This window comes from Gorilla gorilla, chromosome 2, assembly GCF_029281585.2.
Source record: "Gorilla gorilla gorilla isolate KB3781 chromosome 2, NHGRI_mGorGor1-v2.1_pri, whole genome shotgun sequence".
Lineage (NCBI taxonomy): Eukaryota > Metazoa > Chordata > Mammalia > Primates > Hominidae > Gorilla > Gorilla gorilla.
The window spans coordinates 112,695,530-112,718,818 of NC_086017.1; the positions used below are offsets into that span (position 1 = coordinate 112,695,530).

At 43.3% G+C, this 23,289-nt stretch overlaps 1 protein-coding gene across 2 annotated transcripts in view; it reads left to right on the forward strand.

Annotated features, from left to right (window-relative positions):
* Window positions 1-23,289, forward strand: part of NFKBIZ (NFKB inhibitor zeta) — a 40,716-nt gene that overhangs the window by 13,953 nt on the left and 3,474 nt on the right. The window contains exons 1-11 of one of the 2 annotated variants that reach the window (XM_055381863.2): window positions 15,151-15,656; window positions 17,821-17,960; window positions 18,473-18,503; window positions 18,621-18,724; window positions 18,826-19,598; window positions 20,307-20,412; window positions 20,791-20,937; window positions 21,124-21,187; window positions 21,466-21,635; window positions 22,808-22,918; window positions 23,050-23,217. In XM_055381863.2, the coding sequence (XP_055237838.1) occupies window positions 15,368-15,656; window positions 17,821-17,960; window positions 18,473-18,503; window positions 18,621-18,724; window positions 18,826-19,598; window positions 20,307-20,412; window positions 20,791-20,937; window positions 21,124-21,187; window positions 21,466-21,635; window positions 22,808-22,918; window positions 23,050-23,217 (2,103 nt within the window). In that variant the 5' untranslated portion in view covers window positions 15,151-15,367. Of the gene's footprint in view, window positions 1-15,150; window positions 15,657-17,820; window positions 17,961-18,472; window positions 18,504-18,620; window positions 18,725-18,825; window positions 19,599-20,306; window positions 20,413-20,790; window positions 20,938-21,123; window positions 21,188-21,465; window positions 21,636-22,807; window positions 22,919-23,049; window positions 23,218-23,289 lie in introns of those variants that run through there. The other variant, XM_063703987.1, reaches the window with a different exon arrangement.

Consider the following 23,289-nt stretch of genomic DNA (forward strand, 5'->3'; position numbering starts at 1 on the left):
CACTCTGGTTACTTTGATCAGATTATCTATTCGTATCTACTTTTATATTTTTTGTAACTTTCATAGGTTATTTGTGGAGTCCTTGGTTTCTGTGAGGTCTCTTTTCCCTTTGCTCGCCATACCTGTATTTAAAGATTCCCATCTCATTGTACCGATGTGGGTGCCAGATCATATGAACATAAGAAATCTGTTTACACCATTCTCCATTCTTTTCTCTGGGAGTACTGCCAATTATGGGATGGTGTGATGAAGTCATAAAATACAACCTTAGGTAGGATAGGCATTTAAACCAAGTCCACTGTCTTTCCTTTTTCTAAGGAATCATAATCAAAGGTAAATGTGAATCTACTTGTATTTTATACAGGTGAAGACTCAGTAAATCTAGCTTTTCTTTTTCACTAGTCTGAGTGGTATACCTGGCACTAGAATTATTGTGTTAAGTCATTTAAAGCAGTGACTCTTCAGCAGATGGGGAATTCCTCCTTAAAGGACTATTAAAAAATCACTGAGGAAGTGTTTTCAAGGGCCACACATCCGCTTTTTGAAAATCATAGTGGGTGATTGAGCCACAGCACTTAGCTTGAGCAACAGAGTGAGATCCTGTCTCAAAAAAAAAAAAAAAAAAAAAGAAAGAAAAAAGAAAAAAAAAAAGAAAAATCATACAGGCCACAGAGCACCTTTCTGATGGGGCATGCCATACCTGACAGGTGGAAAACACAGGGTTGAGAATCACAGATCAAAGAATCTGAGAGTTAAACTGAACAGAGAACATGTAAAACTAAAGGGTGTCTTTGTTGGTTTCCATCCTCTCCTCTTTACTGCCGAATTAACTTTTGGTCCCCCAGACCCTTGTTTGCTAGAATTTTATGGACGTTTAACACTGTATGGAATGACGTAGGCTGATGGGAAGAGGACACTCTGCAGGGCAACAGGACAAGTCTATAAAATTCAGAATCAGATTAGGAGATGAAATTCTGAGCATGATTGTTGGAAACAGAGAAAAAGAGAAGGACATCGACAAGAGAACCTGTTTACTGAACCTATGGCCAGTTTAGTACATCTTTAAGAACTGTTCACTATAATAGTTGTCTGACTTACAAATTCTACAGTTATGATATTTTTATAATTATGCTCTTTTGTAATCAGTTTGATTGCATACGTGTGAAAGTGCTCTGGGAGAAAAATTCAATATAGATGCAAGGTATCACTAACAGCTTTTGTCCAACCTGTAATCTATCATTTTCCACTCCCTGTAGCCATATGCACACAAATAAGAGGGAGATTTACTCAATGGTCATAATAATTTATGGGAACAGGAATGGAACTAACACTTATTAAGCGTCTAGGATGTGTCAAGTACTTGACATACATTGTACATTATCTCATGCCATATTAGAAATTTGATTTAGATACTAGTATCTCAATTTATAGGCAAGTAAACCGAGGCTCAGAGATTAAGAGATTTGCCCAAGGTTACGTAGCTGGTAAATGCTACAGATAGGTATGCAGGCTTCAAAGCCATGACACTGCAGTGCCTCTAAGCACTTTTGCTTAAAGCAAGGGTTGGCAGACTTTTTCTGTAATGGGCCAAATAGTAAAAATTTTAGGTTTTGTGGGCCAAGAGACAAGATGGAGGATATTATGCAGGCACTTATATAAACATTTAAAATGTAATCATTTTAAAATGTAAAAACCATTTTTAGTTGACAGCTGTGCAATAGGTTGGATTTGGCCTGCAGGCCGTAGTTGCCAACTCCTGGCCTAAAGTATCCAGAAAATGTAAGCAAAAGCAATTTTGGGGAGGTAAGGTGATTGTTTGAATAAATAATTGTCATCAACTTTGTATTAAATTTGCATAGTCTTTTAGTAACTGAGAATTCAGTTTTCCTCACTAATTCCAGTATTAAATTATCCCTTCATAAAATTCTTCCTGTTGATAGCTATGCATGTTTGATGTATTTTGTCTGTTAGTATGCATTGTGTTTGGCAAGATTTCATAACTGCATATTTTACCTCGCTCTTTGACCATTCTCCCAGCTGTTACATACATTAGAGATAATGTGTGTATATAAAGTACATAGTATTCCGCATATGGCAGATATTAAATAGTGGTAGCTATTATAAACATTATCAGTGTTCCAAAGTATTATTATATTATGGATCTATAATTTATTATTTTATTGGTATTAATATATGTTACATATGATATAAGCTGATTTCTCCTTCTCAGATCTTAAATATTTTTATAACTAGTCTTTCTGTCTGGCACACACTACTGTCCTTGTTTACAGAAATTCAATATAAATCCCTAGAGACTTATAAAAACAAACAAAAATTTCTTAAAATCCCCCAAAATAAAAAACCTCAAGTTTTAAATTCTGAATTAAAAGTTCCAGAATTAAAATTCTTCTTGAAAAAATGTGGCATATAAGGCATTCATGCCTTTAAATAAGACATAAAATTATATTCTTATCCCTCATTCAGTTTGACAAATATGTGTTACCTGTATTAAAAAGGGAAGGGGGAAGAAGATTTTGGATATGAAAGTTTTGCAAAACATAAATTCTAATCAACATGTTTATGAAGCAACTATGTACTGAACATTTACAAGTACTGTACTCCATTTCTAGATTAGTGAGCTCAATTTAACTCACCTTCCAAATTTAGCCTTTTCTTTGGGGGAAAAGAGGTTTAAGTCAAAATATAAAGGAAAAGTATAATGGTTAGAAGTTTCTTAGCTTTAGGCCTTTGCAGATCCATGTAGGCCAAACCTCATACAAAGGAATGGTGAAGGGTCTTTCGTCAGAAATTTTCTTAATTTCTGTGGATCCTAAAATTCAACTATAAAATATTCAGTTCTTTGGGGTTAATTGTCTTCAAAATTTTTTTTCTCCTTAAAAAGTAAATATTACCAGGAAAAGTAACAAAGTTATGATTTATTTGTAGTACAATGTAAATTAGCTTATTAGTTTTCTTCCTGAAAACTGAGATCCTTTCCCAGATCATGTACATTTTTTACAGTAGAAGGGTATAGGGATGGGTAATTTTGAACTATGTATTGCTGTCTAGAATCTGCGGATTTGTGTAGGAAAGAGTGTCACAAAGAAGAATGGAGAGGAAAAAAGGAGGGAGAAAGGGGAGTTGGGATTAGAAGATACTTTTTGGTCCTTCACCATTCTGTTTTAAGGCAGTTCAGATTTTAGTGTCCTTTAAAGCAGGCAAGAGTTGACAGTATTCCCACATTCAGTGTTTAGGAGGATGCTTTCATTCATATGTGTGGAAATGAAACTTTTGGAGTTGTCAACAAGTCAGAGAAAGCAGAAGAAGCCATGGAACTTGTAATGCTCTCTGCCTTTTTGGACAAAGCTCACCTACCTCATTTTTACCTCTTGGTGTCTATAGTGGATAAAGTTCATCATTATAAATAGAAACCAGAAAACACTCTCATGAGCTAAGAACCATTTACAGGGTGAAAATTAGGAAAGTGCACTTGTTTCATGTGGATGTTTTGTGTGAGTTTTGATTATTACTGTTAGAGAGTGTGGTACACAGGTAGCCCTTCAGACTAACACCAAACATCACTCCTTCATATATATGATTTTGTATGAACCATATGCATTTTATAGTATGTGGATATTTTCTGAAATCAAATGGAAGAACTTTTCATTTCTTTAGAAATGAAATGTTAAAGGGGAAGAAAAATTTGTTTTGTTTTCAGTTTAAACACTTGGATTTCTGCTGGGCTAGAAAGATGGGATGCTGCAAAGGTATTTCAGGGTACTGTAGCATTGCTGTGATTCAGGGTCTGTTTATAAGGCATCTGTTTATTGGGATGTTCAACTGTGCGACATGACTTTGTGCAAGGTGCCTCTCTGGCCGCCCATCAAGGCACAGACCTTGTGTACCTGCTGGGAAGCAGTGGAGTTACTTTACATAGTGGATGCCTCACTCACACATAGTGGGTGCTCAGAAAATATATGTGAAGAGGACAAAGTGGTATATGGCATCTCCTTTGATGCTTTCATATAAAAGGAAGTTGCAGAGAGATGACTCCGGGGACACTATTAATTTTGTCTTCACACAATCAGTCCATAATATGCAAAGTTGTACATACTATACATACAGTACTTAACAGGGTATCAAGTTTATTCTCTTAGCACTGAGCAGGATGTTCTGAGATGTGCAAACCTTTTGCTAATTCATCTGTATGGTGATTAGGTTACTGGTTGGAGAAATTTCCTCAATATGGTATACTGTGCTTTGATATCAGGTGCTAATAATTTGCTGCAAACAGGACCTAGAGAATTACTTTTAAAGACAACCTTTTGATCTTTCCAGATTAAAACATACAAAAGAATAGGTTACACCATTGTAAGGAAACAGCTTATAGAACTTACTAACTACAGCTGTCTGTGCCATAGCCTGGTTGGTCAGGTGGCCTGTTGGGAAGTATATGAGTGCCAGTAGAACTGAGTTCATATATCTCAGAAATAGTAATTGTTTCTATTATATGGATACCATATGGACCAGAATGTTCATACAGCCAGGTATAAGCTCCACAAAGACAGAGATTAGTGTTTGTCTGAGGTACCACTGTGCCCCAGTACTTAGAAAAGTACCTGACATTTATAAAGCACTACCATATTGAAGAATAACTAGAATTTGAAAATATGTGGTCTGATTTACTCATCTGCATTAGAAAAATCTGTTAGAATACCCTGAAGTTTAAATGTTTCTTGAGATGTTGAAGTATGTTTTACATTGCTATGGGGATAATAACAAATTATTATTTTTAAGGAAAAGCATTCAACAAATCACCATATAAGATGATATCTGTTTTGAAAGCTCCTGAAAGATTTTATGTTCTTTACAAAGAATTCTGGGCAAAAGGCAGCTGGGTTTTTATATTTACAAGATATATGAAAATAGTTTTATAATAATCCAAGTGCAGAGAATGAGGAGATTCTAATTCAAGGGGCCAAAGTATTTGTTTTGATGTCTGTACGGTATTGACATAAAATAATTTTGGAAGCATTTCCACTTGTTTCTACCATCCAGTTAAATACGTACCAAGTAACTACCTACTAAGTAACAGTTACTTGGCTATTGACAAGGGATACATGTCTTGGGAGCTTATAGTGGAATAGAGGAGACAGACTCATAAATGGTTTATTTTAGCACATCCTAAGAGCTATGATAGAAGTCTGTGTGGGGACTGAGAGGAAAGGCCCTTAGTCCAGAAGTGGGGTTGAGAGTTGGGGTCAGGGGAGGAAGGGAGGGTCAGGAAAGGCTCCAGAAGTGTTGGATATTAAGTGAGTCTTGAGTGAGTGTTGGGTATTAAGTGAGCATGAGATTTTGGTTGAGGAAGAGGAGAGAAGAACAGCAAGAGCAAAGTCTCAGAGCTGTGGGAAACTATACTCAGTTTCGTGTTACTGAAGGTAATGAGGAAGATGAAGCTTGTGAGGAAGGCAGGACTTGGACATCTGTCATTCTAAGAAGACTGGACTCCATGCTAAAAGCAGTAGAGAGCCACTGAAGGATTTTTAAATAGTGTAGAGCAAGCTTGTCCAACCTGTGGCCCATGGGCTGCATGTGGCCCAGGATGGCTTTGAATGTGGCCCAACACAAATTCATAAACTCTCTTAAAACATTATGGGATTCTTTTGTGATGTTTTTTCTTTTTCTTTTTTCATTTTCTTTTCTTTTCTCTCTCTTTTTTTTTTTTTTTTAGCTCATCAGCTGCCATTAGTGTTAGTGTATTTTATGTGTGGCCCAAGACAATTCTTCTTCCAGTGTGGCCCAGGGAAGCCAAAAGATTGAACACCCCTGGTGTGGAGGAATTCTTAGAAGAATTCCTGGCATTCCAGCATTCCATTGGCATGCTGATGGCAGTCTGGAGGATGGGTTTTAAGTGGGCAAGGCTGGATGGGTGATCATTTGCATCAGGTAAGAGATAAAGGCCTGTCTTGGATAGTGGAAATTAGAGATGGAGAAGAGAGGAGGGTTTCAGAACCAGGTGTTCAACAATTATGAGTCCAATCTGGAACTTTTGAGTTGACTGATAGGACATTGCCTACATTCGATCCCTAAAAATTATTTAAATCTGTACTTACTAATTCATTTTTAAAAACTGTATTTTCTAAAAAAAAAAAAAAAAAACTTCATGCAAACAGTATTGTTTCACATCTTTGCAAATTTCTTAACATCCGGTTTTACAGAAGACAGATTTTCATATTTGCTTCTGCATTTAATTTGTTGCAGTTGACCAGGTGCAGGGGTTTATGCCTGTAATCCTAGTGACTTGGGAGGCTGAGGTGGGAGGATCACTTGAAGCCAGGAGTTCCAGACAAGCCTAGGCAACACAGCCAGACCCCATCTCTACAAAACATGAAAAATAAAACAAATTAGCCAGGCCTGGTGGGGCATGCCTGTAGTCCTAGCTACTGGGGAGACTGAGGTGGGAGGAGAGACTGAGCCCAGGAGTTAGAGGTTACAATGAGCTATAATCATGCCATTGCACTCCAGCCTGAGTGACAGAGTGAAACCCTGTCTCTTAAAAAAGAAACGTGTCACAATATCTTATGTTGGTGAAAATATAAAGAAAATCTGGTCTCATACACACATGTAGTTGGAAAAGGAAGAAATAGCTTAATAGTCTTTTCAGGTAATTTGGATATTCTAATTTAATATTATACCAAAACAAGTGGTAGTTCCTTAAAGGAGAGATGCAAGATGGAACCTGAAACCATATCAATGAACTTTTTATCTTCTGATACATTAAAATCCATTGGCCACATCTTCTGATACATTAAAATCCATTGGCCACTTTGAATGGCTCTTTCACCCATGTATGATTTTATAATGTCTTGCATTGTTCATTTGGAAATTATTAGTTAATTGAGTTATGCAAATTTTCTAAATGTTGCCACATTTCATTATATAATATAAAAAAATCACATTTGTTAATAGCGCATCATCACTGGGCTCATCAAAAAAGTCTTCTAGAACTAGGAAGCTATCAAGCTCAAGGTGTCCAACAGAAGTTTCCCAAAATTGTAATTTTTATTTAAAAACTTGAATTTTATTATTGGCAACAAATACTGTTATTTTCCTTAACATGACAGGCTCACTTTGTTCATTAAAACACAAAACCAAACCAAACCAAAAACTGACAAATACCTGAGTCTGAAACAGTTTGTCAGTCAAGTATAATTGGTGTTCCATGAAAAACAGAGGGCAGTTCAACTCACAACTCAAACAGTATTTGATTAGAACAAATGGCAATGACATATTGTTCAAGCTAATAGTACAAGTGCATTTCCTTGAGACAATTGTCATATTTCAGGATGCAGCACAAACTTCTATGCATATTTCCCATTTTGCCACATACAATATTAAAATGATGTATACAAGAGTCAATTAATACTGTTACTGCTTCATCCAGGACTTTTTAGATGAAACTGGCTTTTATTCTTTTTCTTTCTGCAAGTAGACAGTGGTGAAGAATACAATGATTACTAGTTCATTTTGTTGCTGCTGCCTTGATTTGTTTTAAGGCACCATTAGTTATACCCATTGCTTTTGTACCATCATTTCAAATGTAAACACAATTGTTTCAGGATAAATGATGAGATTCGAAAAGTTATTGTACATTTTGAATGTTTCAGCATTCCTTGTGTTTGTTGTCATGCATTCAAATAAAACACCTTTGATGACTGGCCGGTGCTGGAAATGAATATAACTGAAACAGCAAGTCCAGACAGTCCGTAGATCTATCCATTTCTAAGGCAAAAGTGCAATTCTGCAGACAAAACCAGTTTGCAGTTAAGTCTTTAATTCAGTGAGCTGCTGCATTGTTGCAAAGTGGCAGTGCTGTGATTTCTTTTGCTGACTTTTCATCTAGAAAGTATTCAGCAAAATAAACTCTACCAGGCTTTATTGGTCTTTCACCTATGATGTTCATTTCTTCAGCCAAAGCAGTACAATAACTTATCCTGTACTGGCTTTTTCATCTCAAGTTTGAAAAGCTGTTCCAAATTGTCTTTGGCTTTTCAAAAGTTCATTACATCTACACTTAAAAATCCAATTCTGGCCGGGCACGGTGGCTCACGCCTGTAATCTCAGCACTTTGGGAGGCTGAGGAGCGGGGGATCATGAGATCAGGAGATTGAGACCATCCTGGCTGACACGGTGAAACCCTGTCTCTATTAAAAATACAAAAAATTAGCCGGGTGTGGTGGTGGGCACCTGTAGTCCCAGCTACTCGGGAGGCTAAGGCAGGAGAATGGCGTGATCCCAGGAGGCGGAGCTTGTGGTGATCCGAGATCGTGCCACTGCAGTCCAGCCTGGGTGACAGAGCGAGACTCTGTCTCAAAAAAAGAAAAAAAAAATCCAATTCCTTTTTTTTTTTTTTTTTTTTTTTTTGAGACAAGGTCTTGCTCTGTCACCCAGGCTGGAGTGCAGTTGTATGATCATAACCTACTGCAGCCTTGACTTCTTGGGCTCAAGTGATCCTCCCACTTCGGCCTCCCAAGTAGCTGGGACCACAGGCATGTGCCACCATGCCCAGCTAATTTTTTAATTTTTTATTTTATGTAGAGATGGGGTCTCATTTTATTGCCCAGGCTGGTCTTGAACTTCTGGGCTCAAGCAATACTTCCTGCCGTGGCCTCCCAAACTGCTGGGATTACAGGCGTGAGCCACTGCACCCAGCCCAGCCCTCAATTCCTTTTTTGAAACTCTGGATTATTGGTCTCAAGATAGTGTTACAATGTTAATTGACACCATAAAACTAAAAAATGTTCTATTGCATAAGATACAATAAGGTAAATTATTAACATTTATAAAGCCTGGGGAAAGATAGCGTTCTCATATTTTTATTTCTTTTTTTTTTTCATTTTGATAGTTATTTTAATGTTTATATTTATTTCAATATGTGTTAGAAAACTAGCACACCAAATATGATTTCAGAAATATAATTGCTTAGAAAGAAGCTAAAGTAAATGTTTTGTTTTATTTTATTTTATTTTATTTTTTATTTTTATTTTTTATTGATCATTCTTGGGTGTTTCTCGCAGAGGGGGATTTGGCAGGGTCACAGGACAATAGTGGAGGGAAGGTCAGCAGATAAACAAGTGAACAAAGTTCTCTGGTTTTCCTAGGCAGAGGACCCTGCGGCCTTCCGCAGTGTTTGTGTCCCTGGGTACTTGAGATTAGGGAGTGGTGATGACTCTTAACGAGCATGCTGCCTTCAAGCATCTGTTTAACAAAGCACATCTTGCACCGCCCTTAATCCATTCAACCCTGAGTGGATACAGCACATGTTTCAGAGAGCACAGGGTTGGGGGTAAGGTCACAGATCAACAGGATCCCAAGGCAGAAGAATTTCTCTTAGTACAGAACAAAATGAAAAGTCTCCTATGTCTACCTCTTTCCACACAGACACGGCAACCATCCGATTTCTCAATCTTTTCCCCACCTTTCCCCCCTTTCTATTCCACAAAACTGCCATTGTTATCATGGCCCGTTCTCAATGAGCTGTTGGGTACACCTCCCAGACGGGGTGGTGGCCGGGCAGAGGGACTCCTCACTTCCCAGTAGGGGCGGCCGGGCAGAGGCGCCCCTCACCTCCCGGACGGGGCGGCTGGCCAGGCGGGGGGCTGACCCCCCCACCTCCCTCCCGGACGGGGCGGCTGGCCGGGCAGAGGGGCTCCTCACTTCCCAGTAGGGGCGGCCGGGCAGAGGCGCCCCTCACCTCCCGGACAGGGCGGCTGGCCAGGCGGGGGACTGACCCCCCCCACCTCCCTCCCAGACAGGGCGGCTGGCCGGGCGGGGAGCTGACTCCCCCACCTCCCTCCCGGACGGGGTGGCTGGCCGGGCAGAGGGGCTCCTCACTTCCCAGTAGGGGCGGCCGGGCAGAGGCGCCCCTCACCTCCCGGACGGGGCGGCTGGCCAGGCGGGGGGCTAACCCCCCCACCTCCCTCCCGGACGGGGTGGCTGGCCGGGCAGAGGGGCTCCTCACTTCCCAGTAGGGGCGGCCGGGCAGAGGCGCCCCTCACCTCCCGGACAGGGCGGCTGGCCAGGCGGGGGACTGACCCCCCCCACCTCCCTCCCAGACGGGGCGGCTGGCCGGGCGGGGAGCTGACCCCCCCACCTCCCTCCCAGACGGGGTGGCTGGCCGGGCAGAGGGGCTCCTCACTTCCCAGTAGGGGCGGCCGGGCAGAGGCGCCCCTCACCTCCCGGACGGGGCGGCTGGCCAGGTGGGGGGCTAACCCCCCCACCTCCCTTCTGGACGGGGCGGCTGGCCGGGCGGGGGGCTAACCCCCCCACCTCCCTCCCGGACGGAGCGGCTGGCCGGGCAGAGGGGCTCCTCACTTCCCAGTAGGGGCGGCCGGGCAGAGGCGCCCCTCACCTCCTGGACAGGGCGGCTGGCCGGGCGGGGGGACTGACCCCCCCACCTCCTTCCCAGACAGGGCGGCTGGCCGGGCGGGGGGCTGGCTCCCCCACCTCCCTCCCGGACGAGGTGGCTGCCGGGCTGAGACGCTCCTCACTTCCCAGACGGGGTGGCTGCTGGGCGGAGGGGCTCCTCACTTCTCAGACGGGGCGGCTGGCAGGCGGAGGGGCTCCTCACTTCTCAGATGGGGCGGTTGCCAGGCAGAGGGTCTCCTCACTTCTCAGACGGGGCAGCCGGGCAGAGACGCTCCTCACATCCCGGACGGGGCGGCAGGGCAGAGGTGCTCCCCACATCTCAGACGATGGGCGGCCGGGCAGAGACGCTCCTCACTTCCAGGATGTGATGGCGGCCGGGAAGAGGCGCTCCTCACTTCCTAGATGGGATGGCGGCCGGGCAGAGACGCTCCTCACTTTCCAGACTGGGCAGCCAGGCAGAGGGGCTCCTCACATCCCAGACGATGGGCGGCCAGGCAGAGACGCTCCTCATTTCCCAGACGGGGTCGCGGCTGGGCAGAGGCTGCAATCTCGGCACTTTGGGAGGCCAAGGCAGGCGGCTGGGAGGTGGTTGTAGTGGGCCGAGATCACGCCACTGCACTCCAGCCTGGGCGCCATTGAGCACTCCAATGTTTTGTTTTAAAAACTTATTCAATAAAGAAAACTAAGGGCCGGGCGGGGTGGCTCACGCCTGTAATCCCAGCACTTTGGGAGGCCGAGGCGGGCGGATCACGAGGTCAGGATATCGAGACCGTCCTGGCTAACACGGTGAAAACCTGTCTCAACTAAAAATACAAAAAATTAGCCGGGCGTGGTGGCGGGCGCCTGTAGTCCCAGCTACAGGCAGGAGAATGGCGTGAACCCGGGAGGCGGAGCTTGCAGTGAGCAGAGATTGCGCCACTGCACTCCAGCCTGGGCGAGACAGCGAGATTCCAAGGAAGGAAGAGAAGAGAAAAGAGAAGAGAAGGAAGGAGGGAAAGGGAGAGAGAGAGAGAGAGAAGGAAGGAAGGAAGGAAGGAAGGAGGAAAGAGAAGGAAAGCATATTTTTATTTCTTCTTTACAGTTTCTTCCAGTAGCTTTGGATTAGATTTCTCCCCTCTATGAGTTGTCACAGAACTCTCTGATGTATCATTTCATCTTTTTCAGTATCTTTAGATGTAGACAGTACCTCTGAGCCTGGAGCAAATGAATCCTCTAATCTCGTTTTTTAAAGCAAAAGATGAGGCTTCAGAGTCAGTTAGATGAAGATTTTAATCTCTTCTTTGCTTTCGATGGAGCAGTGTAACTGGACAAATTCTCAAGGCCCCATATTTCGTATACAGTTTTTGTGCATCAGAAATCTCTGAGTGTTTTTGAGGGTTCTGGCTCAAAGTGTCTCGTAAGACTACAGTCAAGATGTTGGCCAGAGCAGCAGTCATCTGAAGGCCCGATGTGCAGCTGGAGAATCTACTTTCAAAGTAGCTCACTCACATGGCGGGCATATTGGTCTGGCTGTTGGCCTCAGTTGACTTTTCCAGACAGTGTCCTCGTAACATGGTGGCTGTCTCCCACAGCATGAGTGTTCAACCATATTTGATTAGAACAATGGCAGCATCCTATCATTCGACTTAATAGATCAAACTGAATTTATATTTCAACATTTACATAAAGCAAAGTACATTTAAATTTTTTTGTAGCGATATTAACTGTTTTTGATGTGTATGGGAGGGCTTCTGGGCATTGGGGGTTGTGGTCTTGTCAAACAGTACTATTGCTTTGGCATTGCACAGAAAACTTCGTTTTGAAACATTAGTCTTTTGTTGACCATCTTGGTCTAGATTAAGTTCTCCAGAGGCCATGAATTTGTGGCTTGAATTTTCATATCTCATGTAAAATGGGAAGATAATTAATTAAAACAGGAGGATAATTAATTTTGTAAAAAATTACTTTCTACGGATTTATTTGAATAGGCATTTAAATCCTTTATTATACATAAAATATTGGTGGGTAGAAAACAAAATTCAAATAGATTTTATTGAGAAACTCTAATGTATTAGGGTTCTCCAGAGAAACAGAACCAATAGGGTACTTATAAATATGTAGAAACAGATTTGTTATGAAGGATTGGCTCACACAATTATGGAGGCCAAGAAGTCCCACCATCTGCCATCCATAAGCTGAAGAACCAGAAGAGCTGGTGATGCAGTTCTAGGTCAAGCCTGAAGGCCTGAGAACCAGGTGAGCTGGTGGTGTAAGTCCTAGTCAGAGTCTGAAGGCCCAAGAACCAGGAGTGCTGATGTCTAAGGGTAGGAAAGGATGGATGTCCCAGCTCAAGAAGATAGCTTCAGCCTTTTTGTTCTATTCTGGCCCTCAGTGGATTGCAGGATGCCTGCCCGCATTGGCGAAGGGGGATCTTACTTTACTCTGTCTACTGATTCAAATGCAAATATCTGCCAGAAACACCCTCACAGACATACCCCAAAATGATGTTTTACCAGCTGCCTGGGCATGCCTTAATCCAGTCGAATTGACACATCAAATTAACCATCACACTCAACATCTTATTTGGAGCATCTTTTAAATGATTTTGGTTTCCAAGGAATTGCAATTACTGAAGTCTTGTGTTTTCCACAGATAAACCAAGGGATTTGTTTTCTTTTTTATTTTTTAAAGTTATCAAAAAGTTAGAGGGAGAGGCAGCAAGAAGTTTTAGGGAAATACACTTGTGAGAAACAAGGAAATACAGTCATGCATTGCTTAACGATGGAGCTACATTCTGAGAAATGTGTCGTTAAGTGATTTTGTCGTTGTTCGAACATTATGGAATGCACTTGCACAAACCTAGATAGTCTAGCCTGCTAGTCACCTAGGCTCTATGGTATAGTCTATTGCTCCTGGTCTATAAACCTGCACAGCATGTTACTGTACTGAATACTGTAGGCAACTGTAACACAGAGGTATTTGTCTATCTAAACATATGGAAACATAGAAAAGAAACGGTAAAAATATGGTATTACAGTCTTACAGGACCGCCATTGTACATGGAGTTCATTGTTGACTTAAACATCATTTTGTGGGGTATGGTTGTATTTACTTTGGACCTACCCCCACCAGGGTCTTATGCCACCTACTAATACTGAGTAACTATCCAAACTCATCGTGTCCCTGCCTTCGTCCTAAAACCCGAACATTCTGCTCTGTGATCCCTTGTGATCTGGAGCTGGTGGCCCTGTTCACCTGGTCATGGCTCCAAGCCATGGCCTGACTGGGGACCCTTTCATTTCTCCCCACCTCCAAAAGAGCCAGACCTGTGGGTTCTGCCCTAGCAATGCTGCCCAGCTCTGCTTTCTGTCAATTTACTTTCTCCTTTCCCACTGTATCTGCCCCAGTGCCCAGTCATTTCTCTCCTGGGCTACTGCAGTGGATCCTAATGGCCTCTGGGCTCCTCATCTTCTCTCAACTGCTTGCAGATTAATTTTGCCTACCTAAAATTCATGTTTTCTCAATGTTTATTAAATAAAATTCCAGTGTCTCAGCTGCTGGAGGTGCTCCACCCAAAGGCACCAAGTTATCTTTTATATTTAATGTCATCTTCTCCTCTTGACAATCGTAAAAGGGGACTATACACTCTAATACGAACCCTCTCCTTAATTCTTTGCTCTTGTTCTTTCTGTAAATGCTGTGGGCCCCAATCCCACCCATCCTTTAGGACCTATCATCTTAAATGCCACCACCCCTGCAAAGATTTTCCTCCTGACCTCCTTTTTCCTCTACCAGACCTGTTGTTTCTCCTTTTAGGTGGCTCACTGAACTTTGTATCCCTCGTGTTATTTAATCATAATCGGTTTATTTAAACATAGCATGTGTGTACTTAGCCTTATCATTCCCGCATTTTTTGCTAGTTGGACTTGAACAAATAGTTGTATAAATCCATTGGAAAAAAGTATTCAAGATAGGAAAGGCCAAAATTACTGTGTGAGTTTATCAGATACAATGTAAAGCTATGCAGAATTTTAAAAGTTATATCTACATATAATACAGCACCTACATGTTTGTGTATTTATTATTTTGCTAAGATGGCTTTGTTCTAGTATTGAAGGATACAGAAGTGTGGCATTACTTTTTATTCATGGCTGCACCTAAAACATTATTTGCGTCCCAGCAGATAATTTGAGAACATAAAAATGCTCCAACATCTCTTTCAGTTCGGGATGTTGCCTAAAAACGTCGACAAACGCTATGTTTGAGAAGGGAGGCTACGCTGGGGCGCCGGAGGAGACAGGCCCTTAAGAACCTTCCAGAGATGCCTTAACTGGGCTAACAGCTCGCCGCGCCGGGGCAGGCAGAGGGGTGCGGGGCGCGCTCCTTTCAGGACTTGCCAGTCCCCAAGAACCAGGCCAACCGGTTCCCTCCACTGACTCCCGCCTCCCTCTGCAGGCCCAGCCCTGCGCCGCGCGCCCTCTCCCCGGGCGCCCAGGCCCGGCGGGGGCCTAGAGGGCAGGGATGGCCCGGGCGAGGGACAGGGTCCCGGAGGCGGGAGGCGGGAGGCGGGAGGCGGGAAGCGGGAGGCTGGAAGCCGCGCGCTGTCGGGGTTTCCAGGTGAAGGGCAGGCAAACAACCGGTCGGTCTGGGCGGAGCCGGGCGGGCGGGGCGAGGGCGGAGGGCGGAGGGCGCATTGCCTCATCCTGTACATTTTACTGGAAATCGCACGCATCCGGAGGAGGGGCTGGGAGGCGACCCGGGCACCGCCAATGGCCGGGCCGGGCGCCGGGGAGGTCGGCGAGCGCTGCGGCCCGTTAAATACCCTGGCAGTCCCGCGCCGCGCCCGTACTGGCCCGCGCCGTCCGCCCGCCGACAGCTCCCTGAGCCAGCCCGGGAGGCAGCCGCGCGCAGCGAGCCGGTGGCGCAGGTGTCGGGGTCCCCGAGCGCCCAGCCTGGGAGCATGATTGTGGACAAGCTGCTGGACGACAGCCGCGGCGGAGAGGGGCTGCGGGACGCGGCGGGCGGCTGCGGCCTCATGACCAGCCCGCTCAACCTGAGCTACTTCTACGGCGCGTCGCCGCCCGCCGCCGCCCCGGGCGCCTGCGACGCCAGCTGCTCGGTCTTGGGCCCCTCGGCGCCCGGCTCGCCCGGCTCCGACTCCTCCGACTTCTCCTCTGCCTCGTCGGTGTCCTCCTGCGGCGCCGTGGAGTCCCGGTCGAGAGGCGGCGCCCGCGCCGAGCGCCAGCCAGGTACCCGCCGGCCCCGCACCGCTGCGTACTCGGGGCGCGCACGCCTAGGAGGTTGGGAGCGGGACTCCCCAGATGGAGGGTGGCCCCTGCGCCCTCCTTAGAGCTAGGACGTACGCACCTTAGCCATCAATTACCACTCCCCGCCTTGCCCGGGCCGGGCGCCTGCCTGACCTACACGCCCTTCGCCGGCCCGCGGAACCGGCTCCTTCCCGCGGGCCTCGGGGCTTCAGAAATCGCTCAGCCGAGCTCTGACTGCCGGGCGAGTGACCAGGAGATCGCTCGCTCTCTAAGAAGCAGCTTTGTTGAGTCATAATTAATAAACTATGATGAGATTTGGGGTCTGATGTAGGTGTAATTTTCTTCTTGTGAATATTTTAGTGGAAAGCTGTAGCAGAGGATAAGGGTTTGGGAATTGCGTTAAAGGTCATGACTTATTTCTCAGTTTTTATGGAATTTTTCAGTAAAAAGACTTGACCGTCAAAGAAAAGGAAACTGCTGTTATCAAGGTGAAGCCGGGCTGAAAACCAACTCAAGTTATGCCTTTAGTTTGGCGAGTTTCGGAAGTCTGCCCGGAATTTTTGCGGTCTTGTTTTTGTTGTGTGTGCCTTAAAAAAAATGGATAAGCCATATCTAGCAGAGAAAGACGTAATGTTATCTTTCATCGGCTGCGAATTGGTTTCCTTTCTTAGTGAACCGAGTTGCATAATTTGGGGGAAAACAGGATGCCCCTGTGGGTAGGCTAGAAAAACGCCTCGATAATTGAACGTTGAGAGTAATTAGCATGATTTTAAAGAACTTCTCTTTCCGGTGTTTCCCACTCTTAGCCACTCCTGTTTTGGTTGTCATTTATTTTAAAAAGTGATTTCTCATTTTCATTTTAAGTCATTTAAAATCATGCGAAAAGCGATTTAAACCACTGCGTAGCAGATCCAGAAAGAATGTGTGTTTAGGACCTTTTCTTCCCCATTTGGCCTTCATCTGGCTGAAACTGTTTTGCTGGTCCCTTGGTTTACCACACAGCCACAGGGGATTTCTGAAACTGCATTTTTTTCTCTCTGTGACGTTGGATTATTAACTGCTGTCATTCCAGAAAAATGCTGTGTTAGATTCTGGCAATTCTGGTATCTCTTGAAATCCCTAAACTTAAAAATAAAGCCAACTAATGTTTCACTTACCCTATCATTGAACTGTTTATCTCATGTATTTATGATAGATACAGATGTTCAAATTATGCATTGTTTCTTGCCCCATCTTATTTTTGTACACTTGATGGAGCGGCTGAATTATTCATTTCCTGACTTTGTGAATTTGTGTTCAACACACATACTAAGAGGTTGTGACATAATAGTGATCAGAAGTGGAGTACTGTACTTGTATACCAAATGCTAAAGTGTATTTCAAAGTTTAAAAGTGAAACAAGCATATTTCCTTTTTACTTAGAAGACCTGTGTAAGTAATTCCAAAAACAGTGAATGAGGGGAAATCCTGTGTGCATATGTAGAAATGTGTTTAAGCTCAGTGAATTTAAGCAGCTTTTTTGGCACAGTTGAATTGAAGGAAATAATAAGACATAAATCTAAGACGTTGTTAATTGTCAGGTTTTCGTACATTGAGATCTTTGAAAGAAGTTGTTTTGTGCCTTCTTAGGTAAGCGGAATTGATAGACTTTAAAATTTCTATGTGAACATAAAACCATTGGTTTAAAAAGCTAAAAGTGCATCATTTATCACTTGCTCCCCAAAGTTTTTCCAAAGTCAAGAATAATTATAGAACTATGAGAGTCAGGATGGCAAAATCTGTCATCCATTCTCATGGGTGGTTAGGGCTGAGAAAAAAATGTGATCCACTCTCATGGGTGGTTAGAGCTGAGAGATAGAGAGGCTTAATTTGGGTTTACCTATTGGCTCTGAGGATCCTTGACCAAATTTTTATGAACTTTACTTTCTTAGGGTACCCAGTGGAGAAAGGTATCAGGCAACTTAGGACCTTTGAGCAGAGCTCGGGACTCACAAGGCCATTGATTGACCAGAGCAAGTTGGAAAGGTTTTGCAATCTGCTGCTTGGGGACTTTATACATTAGGCAACAGCTATACTTTTGGGATTATTAACGTTTATGTCTGTGAAGATATTTAACCAGGAATATGTTTTGTTTTCTTTTGAACAGTTGAGCCCCATATGGGGGTTGGCAGGCAGCAGAGAGGCCCCTTTCAAGGTGTTCGGGTAAAGAACTCAGTGAAGGAACTCCTGTTGCACATCCGAAGTCATAAACAGAAGGCTTCTGGCCAAGCTGTGGATGATTTTAAGGTGACATCTGTTTTTCTGTTTTGAGTATAGAGTTGGGGAGAGGGGTTAGTCTGTCAGGGTTATTATGATGACCTAGGTCCAGTCATCAAGTAAGTCACTTGAAATTTTTCATAGATGACAAAGTCCACAGGACAGAGACCATATTTGTCTGGTCTGTTGTATCCTCCTTAGCCCAGTGCCAGACACCTGGTAGGTGGGCAAGAGAAACTCAATGAATAAATAAATGAAGGCAAGTTCAGAGGCTCAACTGAAATGGAACATTTTAACTAGAAAGGGAAAAATCAAATGGTCTTATTAATTTCATCTTGACCTGCGTTGAGCTAAGGTGAAAGTGAAAATGAGGAAGTCGCAAGATAGAATAAAAATTGATATAGAAAATAAATATTGATAGAAAAACCATATCAGAGATTTATGGTAAGCTATAAAGGGTGGTAGAGATAAGCCTACTTATTGATGTATATTAAGAGGAAGTCATTTTGTATACACTAAATTGGAAACTTTTTTCTTTATAGACACAAGGTGTGAACATAGAACAGTTCAGAGGTAAGAGTTACTTGTATTTGTAATTTTTTTAGGGCTTTGGAGTAAATAATAGAGTGTAATTATGAGTAACATTTATAAAATAAAATGATGACAGAGGCTGTATTCCTTTGGGTACAGAATTGAAGAACACAGTATCATACAGTGGGAAAAGGAAAGGGCCTGATTCGTTGTCTGATGGACCTCCTTGCAAAAGGCCAGCTCTGTTGCATTCTCAATTTTTGGTAAGTATCTCACCATTTTCCTCTGACTATCCTTTGGAAATTATTCCTGGGATAATTTTAGAAGGAAGTGAGTGTGCAAGTTGCATTTTCCTTCTTTCCAGACACCACCTCAAACACCAACGCCCGGGGAGAGCATGGAAGATGTTCATCTCAATGAACCCAAACAGGAGAGCAGTGCTGATCTGCTTCAGAACATTATCAACATTAAGAATGAATGCAGCCCCGTTTCCCTGAACACAGTTCAAGTTAGCTGGCTGAACCCCGTGGTGGTCCCTCAGAGCTCCCCCGCAGAGCAGTGTCAGGACTTCCATGGAGGGCAGGTCTTTTCTCCACCTCAGAAATGCCAACCATTCCAAGTCAGGGGCTCCCAACAAATGATAGACCAGGCTTCCCTGTACCAGTATTCTCCACAGAACCAGCATGTAGAGCAGCAGCCACACTACACCCACAAACCAACTCTGGAATACAGTCCTTTTCCCATACCTCCCCAGTCCCCCGCTTACGAACCAAACCTCTTTGATGGTCAAGAATCACAGTTTTGCCCAAACCAAAGCTTAGTTTCCCTTCTTGGTGATCAAAGGGAATCTGAGAATATTGCTAATCCCATGCAGACTTCCTCCAGTGTTCAGCAGCAAAATGATGCTCACTTGCACAGCTTCAGCATGATGCCCAGCAGCGCCTGTGAGGCCATGGTGGGGCACGAGATGGCCTCTGACTCTTCAAACACTTCACTGCCATTCTCAAACATGGGAAATCCAATGAGCACCACACAGTTAGGGAAATCACTTTTTCAGTGGCAAGTGGAGCAGGAAGAAAGCAAATTGGCAAATATTTCCCAAGACCAGTTTCTTTCAAAGGATGCAGATGGTGACACGTGAGTATTCTTTTATCTCATGTTCTTAATTAGGTAAGCCACACTTGTTGGACTAGTGAGCATATAATTTTTCTAGGGTATACCAAGGTATACCTTAGTTAGTGGTTGGCTAACCAAGATGACTGGCGTAGATAGAAACCGCCACTCAGTGATAGCTAGTATGTCAAGAAAGGGTTTTCCTTCAAAAAATTTTTTTGGCTGAACAAATAATCTGTTCTAAATTGATAAAAATATCTGTATCTTGATTAATTGAGTTTGGAAGACCAGCGTAGACTATGTCTATAGAACAGAAACAGTTAGATCATGATTAGGGATAAACTGTGAGTTGGTTTGTAGATTGATCTTAATCTGTCCTGATGTCTTTGTGGCCTTGGGCAAGTTATTTAACCTCCTTAGGTCTCAGTTCCTTGACGTGTAAAATGATAATACCTCTTGTATAGGGGTTTTATGAGTATTAAAAATAATAGATTTAAGGTGATCAGTATGGTGCTTGACATTCTTCTTTTTCTTATTTCTGATAGCCTAACCCATCCTGTTCCAACTGGGGTGTATTATCAATGTAGCAGAAAAGACAAATTATGCTTTGTAATGTTTCATTTGAGTGTACCAATATATAAAAAGGGGGCTAAAGGAAGATTTTTTTTTTTCAAAAGAACAACTTAGTGAAATCAGAAGTGATTCACCCGCTTTCCTTTCCATGTTCCCCAGGTTCCTTCATATTGCTGTTGCCCAAGGGAGAAGGGCACTTTCCTATGTTCTTGCAAGAAAGATGAATGCACTTCACATGCTGGATATTAAAGAGCACAATGGACAGGTGAGGACCTTGACAGAGTCTGAAATGGCAAAGAGGGGGTCATGGCGAAGTGAATGATGACCAGCCTTATGTGTAGATCATCTTAGAGCTCAAGATCAAGAGAGTTTAGTTAATATTAACTTTGAGATGTTGACTTTTTGCTACCATCAACCTTGAAGTTATTAATGTTAACTTTGTAGCTGTTTGACCAAACACTGAGAGTAATAAAGCCACACCCTAGGCTTACTTTAGTTTCCTTGTCTCACAGTATCTGATTGCTTATTCAAAGGATTTATTTTCTTTCTGTGGGTTTTTTCCTCAGTCATAGTTTACTTTCATATTCCTTGTTATGATAACATTGTATGTTTAAAATATCTTTTTTCTTCTGGATATCCACAGAGTGCCTTTCAGGTGGCAGTGGCTGCCAATCAGCATCTCATTGTGCAGGATCTGGTGAACATCGGGGCACAGGTGAACACCACAGACTGCTGGGGAAGAACACCTCTGCATGTCTGTGCTGAGAAGGGCCACTCCCAGGTGCTTCAGGTAAGAGGCAGCAAACCAGGCTTCCATCATTGCAAGGCCAGAGAGATAGAGTTGGATATTAGAAGTTGGATATAGGTTGCCTGTTGCAATAATCTATTTTGAGTTAACTTATTCATTTCTTGGGGATTCTAATAGGTATATGCGCAGCTTGTGTTGCTAACAGATGTCTGTTTTTAAAATCTGCAGGCGATTCAGAAGGGAGCAGTGGGAAGTAATCAGTTTGTGGATCTTGAGGCAACTAACTATGATGGTAAGCAACTGAAACTTTATTAGATTCAGAGCCACTTAGAGAGGGGGACCCATAAGGTCTAAGGGTGCTAAGTATACTAAGAAGGAAGGTAATTAAAGCTAAAATATTCTGTAGGTAAAATTAGACCCAAAAAGAGACTATATTCAGATTGCCTTACTAGTTCTTGTGGAGCCCATTTATAGGTTAAGTTAGAGGCCATCCTCAACATTTGTCATTATAGAAGGACCAAAAGACCTGATGGGATGCTTGACCACTGCTTGATTATACTTTTCTTCCAGGCCTGACTCCCCTTCACTGTGCAGTCATAGCCCACAATGCTGTGGTCCATGAACTCCAGAGAAATCAACAGCCTCATTCACCTGAAGTTCAGGAGCTTTTACTGAAGAATAAGAGTCTGGTTGATACCATTAAGTGCCTAATTCAAATGGGAGCAGCGGTGGAAGCGAAGGTAAATTCACAGAAAAGGTTTAAGATGGGGTAGGGGAGAAACTGGTTATAGCAAAAGACCTTGCTTCCAAGTACAGATTCAAACTTCTTTCTTTTTTTTCTGAAATTAATGGTGTGAGTAGCAATGTATGGGTGGTTAAGAAGCCCAGAATTTTTTTTTTTTTTTTTGAGACGGAGTCTCACTGTGTCGCCCAGGCTGGAATGCAGTGGTGCGATCTCGGCTCACTGCAACCTCCGACTCCCTGGTTCAAGCGATTCTCCTGCCTCAGCCTGCCCAGTAGCTGGGACTACAGGCGCCTACCACCACACCCAGCTAATTTTTTGTATTTTTAGTAGAGACGGGGTTTCACCATGTTAGCCAGGATGGTCTCGATCTCCTGACCTCGTGATCTGCCCGCCTCGGCCTCCTGAAGTGCTGGGATTACAGGCGTGAGCCACCGCGCCCGGCCAAGAAGCCCAGATTTTAACAGATCATTTCATGTGTTTTCTTGATTTGCTTTAAATCCATGAATTATTATCCAAACGGTCATTTAGGTATAAAATAAATAGTCTTTGAAAGGTAAAGAAAATGCTTGAAATTGATATTGTCATTTTGGCTTCCATTTTCATACACTGAGAATAAAGGTAGTGCTTTTTGTAAGGGTTTTTTCATTGTTGTAGGATGTGGAATTCATCTTCTGGTTTTTAAGCTGGAAAATAGTTTATTCTTTTAAAATTTTGGTTTTATTCACTGAGTATATGGGGGAAGAATAAGTCATAAACCATTTGGACCCTTGGGGCTTACTGACTAGTAAAAGAGGTGAGAGATATAGCTAAATATAACTCTACAGGGAGGCTACCAAATCTGGAAATGTAGGTGAATACATAATAAATTGGTTTACTGATAGGTTATGACATAGGATTTAAAAATATTTATTTTTCTACATTTTATGGCCACCCTGTATAAAAAGGTACATTGTGACAAGAGGCATATAGGCAAATTAATAGGAAATTTAAGAGGAATAAAAGATTCCATTTAGCTTGGGATTAAGCAAGGCATTGTGGAGAAGGGAGCATTCAAAGTGAGTCTCTGAAGCTGAATCAGACATTCAGGAGACTGGGTGAAAAGTGTATTCTGAGGCATAGTATCTGGATTTTCTTTTTTTTTTTTCCCTCCCTCTTGCCTTTGACAAGGATCGCAAAAGTGGCCGCACAGCCCTGCATTTGGCAGCTGAAGAAGCAAATCTGGAACTCATTCGCCTCTTTTTGGAGCTGCCCAGTTGCCTGTCTTTTGTGAATGCAAAGGTACTTTTAGAAAGCTTTAATAACCACACCAGAGTTGGAATGGCCTTCTGTACACCCTCTCAAAGTTTTTGAGCTCCTTTCATGAAATTTCCCCCTTCCTGATGTCTGGTAATTCATTTCTTTGTCTTCAGGCTTACAATGGCAACACTGCCCTCCATGTTGCTGCCAGCCTGCAGTATCGGTTGACACAATTAGATGCTGTCCGCCTGTTGATGAGGAAGGGAGCAGACCCAAGTACTAGGAACTTGGAGAACGAACAGCCAGTGCATTTGGTTCCCGATGGCCCTGTGGGAGAACAGGTGAGAGGCACAGGAGGGGGAGAGGAAGTACTTTTTGGCACTGCAGTCTGAAACAGAAAGGGAGATGAGGCT